This window comes from Pelophylax lessonae, assembly GCF_965119305.1.
Source record: "Pelophylax lessonae genome assembly, chromosome: 4".
Classification (NCBI taxonomy): domain Eukaryota; kingdom Metazoa; phylum Chordata; class Amphibia; order Anura; family Ranidae; genus Pelophylax; species Pelophylax lessonae.
In genome coordinates this window covers 307641246-307654707 of record NC_138771.1, presented here as the reverse complement: position 1 = coordinate 307654707, position 13462 = coordinate 307641246, and the positions used below count along the sequence as shown (strand labels likewise).

The following is a 13462-nucleotide window of genomic DNA, read 5'->3' as shown; positions in this document are numbered from 1 at the left end:
CTCATCTTCATGAGCTGTGTGGGTTACGCTGCCACCTGCAGGAGTAGTCTAGGCAGTACGTTGGTACAAAGTTTACATCTACACGCCCACGGGGCTGTTCCTCCAGACATAACCCTCAGACACAGCCCAGCACATCAGTTTGTTTCTGCCTAAAGTGGGACTTTGGTCTCAGTTTTTTTTATTAAGAATATTTTTTTTATTTTGCTTAACTCACTTGCTAGCTAGTGTTCACCTACCTTGGGCTTGCTGGTTCCTGTTGTGGATCCTGAGGCCTTCATAGTGTCTGTCCCTGGCCGCATGGTTCGCCGTGGGCACCGCCATCTTGTGTGGGCAATGTAGTTTTTTCCCCCATAGACTTGTATGGGGCAGCCATTTTCCCTGAGCTCCCTATTGAAACTGTATGGGCAACCATGTTTGTGTAGCCTTTGTGCTGCACTGAGCAACGTGACCTTTCACTCAGGTGAGATCACTTCCTGTGCTCTTGTTTCCTGCTGCTGGCCTAGGTCATTTATGATCAGAAGAACGCTTTATCTGAAGTGGTACAGTACTAGGGTCCCTGCAGACATATCCCTGCACGCTCTGCTGTTAAAAGGGGATCTCTGCAGACCTATTGGTGCTTCTTAAAGCGACAGTACTATTGCAACTGGCAATATGGAGTCCCAAACTGTGAATTCACCCTTGGACCCGTTCTGTGCGACTCCCGGACAGTCCGGATCGCAGTTGCTGGCCGCGATTTCAGCAGCTCTGGAAAGCCTGGAAACAAAAGTTGATTTAGTCATGAAAAAGGTTGATAGCCAAAAACGGCTGCTGCCTTCTCCGTCTAAGGAGGTGTCCTCTGATTCAGAGGATGATGCAGTTGCCCCAGATGCTCCCCTTCCTGAGGGGTCGCTGTCCTCGCAGTCAGATGAAGAGGACCTGTCTTCAGCCGCAGCACGGGAACGCACTTTAGTGGAAGCCCTGATTTATTTCAGTACGGGACACTTGAAAATTGGCTGAGCCCACGCCTGCAGGGACGCAGGGGGCTTTTGGCTCTGTCTCAAAAAGCTTGCAGGGTTTTCCGTTGTCCCAACACTTTTCACGATATTGCAAATGACCTATGGTGGCACGTTAAGCACATGTTCTGCCAAAACGCTGATATCCTTTTGCTGAAAAGGTCTCCAACCATTGGACGGTACCTCCTAATCTGGAGAAAGGATGGTCCACTTTAAACACCTCTACCCTTGTGCCTGTAATAGATTCCCTGGTCTTTACGGACCTGGTGGACTGGCGGTTGGAATCCCTTTGCCGCCATCTTCATGTGTTTGTGGTTTCCATGTTTAATCTCAGACAATGATAGAGTGGATTAGGGGTTTGCGGGAGTCTTTAAACCCCGCGACTGTTCCTCCAGAACAGCTGGAACTGTTGGACCAGGTGATCCAGGCTCTGGTATTCCTGTGTGATGCGTCTATGGATGCGGCTCCCCTAGTGGCCAGGGTTTCGGCTGTGGGCATTGCCTTGAGACGCATAGTCTGGTTAAAGAGCTGGTTGGTTGACCAAGCTTCTAAGAAGGCCTTAGCTGACCTCTTTCTGGGAGAGCGTTTTTTGGTGACTCTTTGGATGAGTTGATCAAGGGCTTGACTGGTGCGAAGAGTACACTTCCTCAATCCTCCCAAGGGTAAGACTCCCTGTACAAAGCGGGGTCCTTCTTTTTCTGCTCACAAGCATTTTTGTCGTGCCTCCGGGATGCAAGAAAAATGTAAGCCGTTCAGAGCTTCTGAAGGGGCTGAAAAGCATTAGGGCAGGCCTAAGGTACTGCTGACAAGTCTTCAGCATGAAGGGGCGCCCTCACCTGCTGTGTGGGGGGGGGGGGGGGGAAGAGACGCCTGCGATTCTTTCAGGAACCCTGGACTCCTTCATTCAGAACAATTTAGGTTCGCAAACTGATTTGTTCTGGGTACAAGATCGAATTCTGGCCCCGGCCAGGGGACAGGTTTTTTCATTCAAATCTTCACCTGTCTCCAGAGCATTTGAAGGCTCTGCGGGAGGCTGTGCAAGATCTCCTGTCTCAAGGGGTGATTGTGCCGGTTCCTCAGCAGGAACGCTCTCAAGGTTTCTATTCACGGTTCCCAGAAAAGAGCAAGGTGTGCCCAATTCTGGACCTCAAGGCTCTGAACCGCTTTGTGGCATCATTGAATTGGGGATTTTCTGGCCTCCATCGATCATCAATTTCAAAGATGCGTATCTGCACGTCCCTGTTTTCGAGGGACACCAGCGATTCCTTAGCTTTGCGGTGGCAGAGGAGCCATTTCAATTTGTGGCGTTACCCTTTTGGTCTCACCTTGGCTCCCAGAGTATTTACAGGGAGTGCAGAATTATTAGGCAAATGAGTATTTTGACCACATCATCCTCTTTATGCATGTTGTCTACTCCAAGCTGTATAGGCTCGAAAGCCTACTACCAATTAAGCATATTGGGTGATGTGCATCTCTGTAATGAGAAGGGGTGTGGTCTAATGACATCAACACCCTATATCAGGTGTGCATAATTAGGCAACTTCCTTTCCTTGGGCAAAATGGGTCAAAAGAAGGACTTGACAGACTCAGAAAAGTCAAAAATAGTGGGATATCTTGCAGAGGGATGCAGCACTCTTAAAATTGCAAAGCTTCTGAAGTGTGATCATCGAACAATCAAGCATTTCATTCAAAATAGTCAAAAGGGTCGCAAGAAGCGTGTGGAAAAACCAAGGCGCAAAATAACAGCCCATGAACTGAGAAAAGTCAAGCGTGCAGCTGCCAAGATGCCACTTGCCACCAGTTTGGCCATATTTCAGAGCTGCAACATCACTGGAGTGCCCAAAAGCACAAGGTGTGCAATACTCAGAGACATGGCCAAGGTAAGAAAGGCTGAAAGACGACCACCACTGAACAAGACACACAAGCTGAAACGTCAAAGACTGGGCCAAGAAATATCTCAAGACTGATTTTTCAAAGGTTTTATGGACTGATGAAATGAGAGTGAGTCTTGATGGGCCAGATGGATGGGCCCGTGGCTGGATTGGTAAAGGGCAGAGAGCTCCAGTCCGACTCAGACGCCAGCAAGGTGGAGGTGAAGTACTGGTTTGGGCTGGTATCATCAAAGATGAGCTTGTGGGGCCTTTTCGGGTTGAGGATGGAGTCAAGCTCAACTCCATTCCTACTGCCAGTTTCTGGAAGACACCTTCTTCAAGCAGTGGTACAGGAAGAAGTCTGCATCCTTCAAGAAAAACATGATTTTCATGCAGGACAATGCTCCATCACACGCGTCCAAGTACTCCACAGCGTGGCTGGCAAGAAAGGGTATAAAAGAAGAAAAGCTAATGACATGGCCTCCTTGTTCACCTGATCTGAACCCCATTGAGAACCTGTGGTCCATCAAATGTGAGATTTACAAGGAGGGATAACGGTACACCTCTCTGAACAGTGTCTGGGAGGCTGTGGTTGCTGCTGCACGCAATGTTGATGGTGAACAGATCAAAACACTGACAGAATCCATGGATGGCAGGCTTTTGAGTGTCCTTGCAAAGAAAGGTGTCTATATTGGTCACTGATTTGTTTTTTGTTTTGTTTTTGAATGTCAGAAATGTATATTTGTGAATGTTGAGATGTTATATTGGTTTCACTGGTAAAAATAATTGAAATGGGTATACTGTATATTTGATTTTTGTTAAGTTGCCTAATAATTATGCACAGTAAGTCACCTGCACACACAGATATCCCCCTAAAATAGCTAAAACTAAAAACAAACTAAAAACTACAAAAATAGTCAGCTTTGATATTAATGAGTTTTTTGGGTTCATTGAGAACATGGTTGTTGTTCAATATTAAAATTAATCCTCAAAAATACTCATTTGCCTAATAATTCTGCACTCCCTGTACAAAGGTCCCAGCGCTGGCCTTGTTAAGTCAGCAAGGTATAGCAATTGTGGGATATCTGGACGATCTCCTGTTGCGAGCAGACTCCCACCAAGATCTGCTGGGCAACGTCTCTATTACGATTCAGACCCTTCAGTAATTCGGGTGGACGATCAATTTAAAAAAAAAAAAAAATGCCCTGACGCCTGCCGTTGTTTTGACGGTGGTCACCACGGACGCCAGCCTGTTAGGCTGGGATATAGTGCTGGGGAAGCTCTGTGCCCAGGGGACTTGGGCTCCGGCAGAGTCTTCCTTGCCTATCAATATTCTGGAACTGAGGGCGATCAAGCTCTGCCTGCTTCACTGGACGAGTCGGCTATGCGGCTCTCCGGTTCAGTTTGTCGGAGAATGCCACGGCCGTGACTTGCATCAATCAATGGGGCACAAAGAGTGCTCTGGTGGCCAAGGAGGTGACCGAGATTCTGATTTAGGCGGAGGCCAATGTTCCAGCTCTTTCCGCAGTCCACATTCCGGGTGTGGAAAATTGGCAGGCGGATTACCTGAGTCGTCAGGTGTTAGATCAAGGGGAATGGTCACTTCATCTGGAGGTGTTTCATCTCCTGTGTCCGGTGGGGGACCACAGATGTGTATCTGTTTGCGTCCGTCACAACAGAAAAGTTCAGCGGTTTGTGGCCAGGTCTCGGGATCCTCTGGCTGATGCCACAGATGCTCTGGTTGCTCCTTGGCGCCAATAGCGGCTGATTTATGCCTTTCCTTTGCTCATACGCCTTACAGTAAGATTTTACAAAAAATTGTATTTTCTCTTATGAATAAAGTGGGTTTTGCACACTGGTGTATCTGTTCTTTATGCGCTTTAACTGCGGACCCACAGACTTTCTATTAGGTCACGTGCCATTTCTTAAAGCACACAAAAACTGTAGTAAACACGCAACCTAGTTATGGAACTGGGTATAGTGAACAAAAATCGTTAATACACCCGCGTTGCGGCCAAACCGACCAAACAATGTGTTTTTCACTATAGACTAGGGCTCAATGTCAAGTCCTGCACTACTAGCCAGGTCTTAAGAGTTACTTGCAACCAGTTGACCTGCCTCTAATTCTGCCCCTGAACATGTCCTTGTAAATTATCTCATGAATTTACACTGTGAAATGTTTTTATGCAGAATTAAGTTACAAAAATAAATAACTTTCAATGCCCACCAGCGCAGCCTCAGTCGAGTCTCCTCCCAGCGATCAGCCAGGGGAAGGGGGAAAAGGAAGAAGAGAGCCAGCCAGATCAGAGGGCAATTTAGCTGTCAGTCTTGCCTCCTGGACCAGCGCCTATGATCAAGGTCACCTTACTTCAATTTCCCGGCATTGGACCAGTGTGCTGTCTATCATAGTAGCTGACCCAGGAGGTGGACTTTGTTTGACAGTGGAGTTTCACTCTGTGTGCGATGGCCAGCTCTCTTCCCCTGGCTGATCGTTGGGAGAATTTACTCCCATTCAACCCTGCCTGCCGGCAGTGCCCAACACCTGCCCCCCTCTGACGCAGCTCCACCACACTCTCCCTCAGCTAATTTCCACATTCCAAATCCGAGCAGGTGGAAATTTGAGGGTTGGTATAGACCACTACGTCTTGGGATTTAAAAAAAAAAAAGTTGTAGTTTTGATGGAGTTAACTGTGTGGCCCCATAAAAGCATTGCCCGTGCTCCCATTGTTTGGAATAAAACCACTTTTTAGACTCTTAAAACTTTGGTGTGGTGCTTTTGATCTTCAGTATTAAAAAAATACTTTTGCAATCTGAGATTCTGTGGCAGCTCTTCAGTTCATGGAAGCAGCCCACACATCATATTAAGTACCAAAGTTTGGTAGGTCTATTTCCAAAGACTGCTAGGTTCTCATTCCTTCAGCTTTTGTACCAAAGGGGACTCCTAATATACCACCATGCGCTCTTAACTCTGAGACCTCCATCTCTTGTTGGTCCTTCAGATGTCACTGTTTGAACTTTTTCTGGATCATTTTTACCAGTCAGGCAAGGTGGTCTTTCTTGTGGCTATCATCCTTTTTATTAGGATGTCTAAACTTGTGGCTTTGTCTTGTAAGGAGCTTTTTCTTGTACTTCTCCAGGACAGGTTGTTTTGAGAACACAACTCCTTTCTAAGTTGGTCTATTGCCCTGCCCAAGTTAGGGTAAATTTAGTTTTGGCTCTGCTGTACTCAGTGAAGTGGTGATCAGTTTCCTAGGTCTGGTCAGGATCCCCTAAGTTTTGTTGGGTGGTAAAGCTTCCAGAGTTTTAAAGTAGGAGGGTCAGCCACTGAAGTTAATGAATATTTGACCTCAACCAATCCCTGGGAGGGGCACCAAGATGGTGGCTGAGGAAAAAGATAAATGTTTGGGAGGTTTGCAGAGTTGATAAGCCTCAGCATGTGCCTGACTGAGGCCTGAAGGAGATTGGATTGAAAGATATATAGATTTGCTGGATGGCATCACCTGTGGAAGCTGGCCTAAAGGAAGGATCCCTTTATCGCAGAAGTGTTGCATGGAAGCATATGGGTGACTGTTATCTGTGGTCATTGAGTAGGACCCTTAAAGTGATTCTAAAGGCAAACAGTTTTTTTTACCTGTAGCCCAGGTTCACACTGCTCCGACTTTAAAGTTGTACAACTTTTTCTGATCTGACTTTGCCTGCAACTTCAGTCTGACTTTGACTTTTACGCTATAGCATCGAATTCGTATCAGTCGGACCAAAGTAGTGCAGGAACCTTTCCTAAATTTGGAGCTTTTTTTTTTGTCAGATCAGATAAGATGGCTCTCATAGGGAATCCTTAATTTGACATGTCATGCAGATCCCAAGTTGCACCAATGTGAACCAGGCCTCATGCAGCGCTCCACCAGACTACACTTCCCCCTACTCCATTTCCCAGATAGGGTAGTCAGCTACTTAGTCATCTGCACACACATTGCAAAGCTTTACCAGATGAATGTTTAGGCTTTGATGGATGCCACTCATGTGATATGACAGCAGGGCTTGGTAATGTCAGAATACACTGCTGAACCGGCTCCCATCTATAGCCAGCTTTAAGCCTCGTTCACACAATGAGGTTATCGAAGGAATTATTTTTTTAATTTTTTTTTTTTTTTTTTTTTTTGTATGGTAGTCTTCATATAAACAATAGGTTACTAAAGTATAAAAATTCACATGTAATGTATTTGTATTGTATTTGCAGACAAACTGTACTCATTAAAATGAAAATTGTATGATCTGGTGTTGTGCAAAAAAAACTCGGGTTTGGCCCTTTGGGAAAAGAGCTGTGCATGAACGATCAGATTATCCTACGATCACTTCAAACATGATCTTTGTGTATGATATTCTGATCGTGTGTACGCTGCTTGAGTTGTAAGAACGATGCATGACAAAACTTGCATGCCATTATCAATCAAAGTGCTGACTTAAAAGTCTTATCTTCTAATTGTAAGAGCTGGTTCCATGTGATTTTTATGTAGTGTAGTGGTCACTATTTTGTAATTTCCAACAATATTTATTTTTTGTTAAAATATCCGTATTATACAGGCAAAGAACACAATACTCCCATAAATGTCCATGACCAAACCATAACCCCTATTTCCCATGTAATTGGAATATGCAATTTGAAGTTTTGAATGTGCTGTGATGACATTCAGCCACTGTCGGTGTGGCATATTGTGTTGAATCTTTAAAATCGTTCTTCTGCATCTCAACCAGGGTACCATCAAGATCTCGTTTGCTTGGTGCTTCTGGATTTCTGGCAAAGAGAGACTGTAATCAATCAGATGCATCACAGACCACAAGGTACAAATTGCTCTACAACTTTTTTTTTTTTTTTTTTTTTAGCAAATATTGTAGCTAAAACTTAGTCATGTTCTCTATTGACAAAAAGCTGTAAGGTAATGAAAATGCTGTTAAATATTTCAGGCTGCTTTTTCCTGAACCAGTGTCTCCAGAAAGGGGCTGTGCTGTGACAGGGGTCAGTGTTGGTGTTGATACAGAACTGGATTTGTTGGACTTTGATCAGCCAAAGCCCAGGTTGGTATTTCCCAATATGTTCAGCCACAAATATTTTCCTTCAAGCAGTGTGCTTGGTGTTGGTGAATCTTTATATTTGTGTTTAAACTAATTTATAAGCAAGATATTTAATCTGTGCTGACAGACTTTGAATTTGCAGCCTGAAATAGGGCACCAGTTGTAAAGCCTTCTCCCTGTCAGAATAGTTGGCAGGGCAGATTCCTCCCTTTCACACTTATTAAGGGATGGGAAATGTGGGACATATGCCTGCGTTCTGAGCACACTTCGCATAAGGCATACAGCCCTAAACCTTAGTACTGCTCGGTTGAGTTTCCGAATGCCCAGTGTGCACAACGCCTTAGTTGGGTTTTAGGCCTTGCTCACATCACATTGTGGGAACATGGGTTCACGCTTCTGTTTTTTTAAGTGTTTCACACACCATTCCATGTGTCATGCATAAGGCAGTCCATTCACCTGAATAGGGTTGCCCTATGTTAGATGTGGCAAAGATGCTCAGACCAAATTTTGACCCAGAGCCAGGCACTTTTTTTAAATGCGTGTTTTGCAGCATGATAGTTGTGGCAAAATCGCACCATATTTGGGGTGCCATTCAGGATAAATGGCGCCCAAAGGTACCTCAAGTTCTCATGATTTGAAATCATGGGCAGAATTGCACAGATTCTGTCCAATTCCTAATTGCCCAAATGTGAATGGGGCCTTAGTCAAGTTTCTAGCAGCTGACAAAGCAAAGATTGCATTGACCATTTTTTTTTTTATTTTTTTTTTCCACAATGCGTAGTTGCAGATGGCTTTTTTAAAGCGCTTTCCCTTGCTTCTTCAGAATATATGCTTTAGTGGTTTCAACTTTTCAGTACAAGGGCAATGGCCTTTATTTTACAAATGTTTGGGCCAAAAAATGTATAAATCAAAATCACACAAACCAAGTTTAAAAACAGACTCTAAACTTTACTATCCCATGGAGTGTAGTGGAAAAGAACAGTCATTGCTAAAGTATTGCAAGATGAGTGAAGTGGGAAGATCATGAGGGTGCTGAGCCACCGATCAGTTATAACATCTTGCCTAATGATTCTGTACGTGGTGTTTGTTAGTATTCTTTTTTTTTTTTTTTTTAATGTACTTGCTCTAGCAGTCCTCAAACTACAGCATTCTTATAGGTTGGAGAGTGATGAAGCTGTTCTGCAGAGGCGGCAAAAGCAACTAGACTATGGCAAAAACACAGTTGGCTACAGACGTTATCGTCAACAGGTACCCAAGTAAGCCCAATGGAATGTATCTTTTTTTTTTTTTTTTTTTCTGGTTGTTCCAGTATTAAAAAAATAAATCGTCAAGATCATCTATTTGAAGTTGGAAGGCATTTCCAGTTTGAGTTCTACAACAGAGGGTTTTTGTGTATATTTCTAATGATTAACTCAAAACTGAGGTTCTAAGTCATCCCTAACTCTATTTGAATTAGATAGATCTGTGTTTCTCTTTCGTTCATTGACAGACCGCTCCTGGTATTCATAACCACTGAGTTATACTGCCCTCTACAGGAGTAGGACACTTGGCAGAAAAACATTCTGGCTACACCCATGGGCAGTCTCAGGGGGTATACTCCCTCTCTGCTATAGCCACTCAGTTTTTTTTCTTCTGCCTAGTCAGAAGTAAGGACCTAGTTCCTTGCTGGAATCTTTAACCACTTTACCTCCGCTCACTTTGCTGCTACTGCAGCAAAGTGGCTCGTTCCCGTCCAGCGACTTAGACCTACGTCGCTGGACTCCGCCCCTTGTGGGTGGTGCGCGCGTGCCGCCGGAGGCTCGCTCCCGCTGTTTTCAGTCACAGCGGGAGTCGGGCCAGGGGAGGAGCGGCGGCGATCGCCGCTGCTCTTACCCGATCGTCGGGGATCGAGTCTGGAGATCCGCCCGCTGTGTGTAAACACAGCGGGAGGATCTCTGAAGTGACAGGCAGGGTCAGATTGCAGGGTTCAGCATAGCTGAACCCTGGATCTGTCCTTGTCACTCGGTCACCTCCCCCCCACACGTCAGTAAGCACCAGGCATACAATAAAATTAACCCCTTCCCTGCCAGTGTCATTTTTACAGTAACAGTGCATATATATAGCACTGATTACTGCAGTAATGTCACTGGTACCCCCAAAAGTGTCAAATGTCAGTCAAGGGCCCGATCTGTCCACCGCAATGTCGCAGTCCCGCAAAAAAATCGCAGATCGCCGCCATTACGCGTTAAAAAAAAACACCAAAAATGACAAATCTTTCCCTTTGTTAGTAAACGCAATAACTTTTGGGCAAACCAATCAAAATACGCTTATTGTGATTTTTTTTTTTTTTTTTTTTACCAAACATAGGTAGCAGAAAACAAATTGGCCAAAAATTAAAAAAAAGATTTTTACATTTTTTGGGGGGGGGAATTTCATATAAAAAAATGTGAAAAATATTGTTGTTTTTTCAAAATAAACGCTCTTTTTTTGTTTATAGCGCAAAAAGTAAAAATCGCACAGGTGATCAAATACCACCAAAAGAAAGCTCTGTGGGGAAAAAAGGACGTAAATTTCGTTTGGGTACAACGTCGCACGACCGCGCAATTGTCAGTTAGTCGCACAGCGCCGAATCGCAAAAAGTGGCCTGGACGTAAGACAGCAAATCCTCCGGTGGTAAAGTGGTTAAACACATGGCAACGTTCCTCCTGGCGCTCCTCCTGGCTGACAGCCTCCCATTTTGATGGAGAGGGGTTCTGTCTGGAGCGGTGCCCTTCTGGTATAGTAACTGTCCCCCCCCCTCTTCCCCTGGAGGGTTTTGGGGTGGATGTGGGCCCCTCCATAAATACGGTTGGACCGCCAGGTTCTCCTTCCTGCAAGCACCCCCCCTTGCAGAGTCCCTCATCCTGCCCCCCTCCACATATGCTGGGGCTGTTTGGGTGGTCTGGCCACTTTCCTGGGGTGGGGGCAGGGCGTTTACTGGTGATGGGGGGGCCGAGGTGTGCGCCTTCGACAACCAGACCATCGACTGTGTGGGGGGTGTACCTGACGGGGGCTCCTGCCAGGGCCCCCAGAACTGCCTGGATCTGTCCTTGAGGCCTAGTCTCCCAATCCTTGGTCCCCGTTTGCCTCGTGGGGCTGCCATTTTGTTGTAGCCTGTGTTCTATACACAGCGGCCATGTTTGTGTAGTTCGGCGGCCATTTTACTGTCGTTTGCCATTGATAATAGGAGCAGCTATGACAGTGGAGCCCTGTGGGTGGCTATTTTGGCAGTGGGAGTCCCTCATCCCCTGGTGCGGTCTCCTGGATCATTTTACTTCCTAATCGCCGCACATGTAGTGCAGATCATCCTGGTGGCTGCAGGTGCTGGTCTCTGCGGGTGGTGAGTCTGGGGTCCTCTTCCTCTCTGCTTAGGATCACTTTTTGCTTTGTGTCTGGCGACCGGGTGGTCCTGCCAGCGCAAAGGGTGTTGTCCCTTAGCAGCGTTATACTTTTTTTTTTTTGTCCCCCTGGTGACTTATGGAGTCTTTGGAGCCCATTTCCCTCCCAGTCCCATCCATCCACGCACTGACAGCGGTCCTGGTGTCACTCGTTCCTGGGTAACGGGCTAGCAGGCTTCCCTGCCTCATCTGTCTCATCAGATCCTGAATCTGATTTGGCTGCCGCAGAAGTGGGTCACCCTGCTGCGTCTGCATCCACCTGAATTCCTCTAATAGTGAGGATTATTCCTCCACGTCTGCGACCGCGCACGAAAGGGCGCTGGTGGATTGTATCTGTGCATGAGACCCTGAAGATGGACACAGCTGAAGCTGCAACAGAAGCGTGGGTACCCTTTGGTACTCGCAAGCCATCCAGAGCGGCAAAGGTGTTTCCCTTCTCTGCCTATTTTGACAAAATGGTCGCTAAAGAGTGGGGCTGACCAAAGTGTCCCTGTGGGGTCCCCAAGCACTTCATTAGGCGTTACCCTATGAGAAGTCCCTCCAGAAGTGTACTGTGCCACTGGTGGTGGAGCCTGCGGTTTCCAGATTAAACAAGACAACCATGGTTCCGGTTGAACAGTCCCCAGCCTTTAAGGATCCGGCCGACCGGAAGGCAGAGACTGTGGTCCGCCATATGTACACTCTGGCTGGTTCGGCAATGAGGCCGATATTAACCATTTCCCTAGTGTCGCAAACTGACGGAGTGGGTAAGCCATTACTTGGAGGGGGAGCTCCTCCCTGACTTAGCCGAGGTGGGCGGACCAGCTGGTCCAGGGGCTGCAGTTTATCTGTGATGCCCCTTTGCATGTGCCTCCCTTAATGGCCCGCCTCTGTTTTTTGCAGTGGTCCTTCGACGTTTTTTTTGGCTCAAGTGCTGGTCTGCAGATCAGACTTCAAGGGAGGAAGGCAAAGTGCGTCCAATCCTGGACCTCAAGGTGCTAAACTTCTTTTGTGTGGGTACAGAGGTTCAGAATGGAGTCCATTTGAACGATGGACATCCCTGCGTTAGGGGGATTTCCTCGCCTCTATTGATATCAAGGATGCCTACCTTCACATTCCGATATGTGCCAGTCACCAGCATTTTCTCAGCTTTGCTGTGGGAGAGGAGCATTCAGTTTGTGGAGTTACCCTTTGGTGTCTCCTCTGCTTCTCGGATCTTCACAAGTGTTAGCCCCGGTGCTAGCCTTGCTACGCCAATAGGAGATCGCTGGGCTACTTAGACGATCTTTTCCTGCGAGCGGAGTCTCCCTCTGCTCTGGTGGACAACTTGGAGATCACAACCTGGACTCGGCTGGATTCTGAACTTTTGAAATCTACTCTGGTTCTGTCCAGGAAGCTGGACTATCTAGGCCTCACTCTGGACTCAGCCTTAGCTAGAGTCCTCCTTCCTCTGGACAAACGCCAGTAATTGCAGGCTGGAATTCATCTCCTGGAACAAAGCTGAGGCTGTCAGTCACAGGCTGTAAGCTGGAGCTCTCTCCTTTTTACCTCTTGGTATCAGGAAAACTTGCCAGAAGTGACATGCTGAATGAGGCAGCAGAGAGAAATGACACTTGGTGCTCTTGTCTGAGAAGTTCACACTATATAGAGCAGTGCATCGCCAAACTTTTTCTTAAGGGCCAGAATACTGTCCCCCAGACTTTATGGGGCTGAACTTGGCATCTGTGGGAGTAAACCAGACCCCATCTTTCGATATTGGAGGGATAGTGCCCCCTCTTTGGGGTCATTGGGAGGGATAGTGCCCAAAGGGGCAGAAAAAGGCAAAGGGCCACACCTGGCCCCTAGGCCGCAGTTTAAAAATGCTACTATAGAGGGATATGCTTTGTTCATGTCGGGTTTAGAACCACTTTAATTGTTCTAAACCGTTTTCCATAGACTGTTGCCATGGTTGCAAAGACATTTGATTTTTGATAGTTTATGAATTTAATTGATCTGAAATGTTGCAGGCTCTCAAGCCGGTCCCTGGCTTTTGTGTAGCAAAAATCTCATTCTTTCCACTGCACACCTTAGAGACTGCCCAGCTGTGAAGGACATGGAACAGTTGCTAGATTAACTACTTGGCACCTGCGCTATA

The 13462-nt window shown here is 46.4% G+C and overlaps 1 protein-coding gene across 2 annotated transcripts in view; it reads left to right on the top strand.

Moving 5' to 3' along the window:
• Nucleotides 1-13462, top strand: part of LOC309553936 (oocyte-specific histone RNA stem-loop-binding protein 2-like) — a 113009-nt gene that overhangs the window by 60832 nt on the left and 38715 nt on the right. For both annotated transcript variants that reach the window (XM_082255440.1, XM_082255439.1), the window contains exons 3-5: nt 7616-7702; nt 7826-7936; nt 9091-9189. In XM_082255440.1, coding sequence (XP_082111566.1) covers nt 7616-7702; nt 7826-7936; nt 9091-9189 — 297 coding nt within the window. The remainder of the gene's footprint in view (nt 1-7615; nt 7703-7825; nt 7937-9090; nt 9190-13462) is intronic.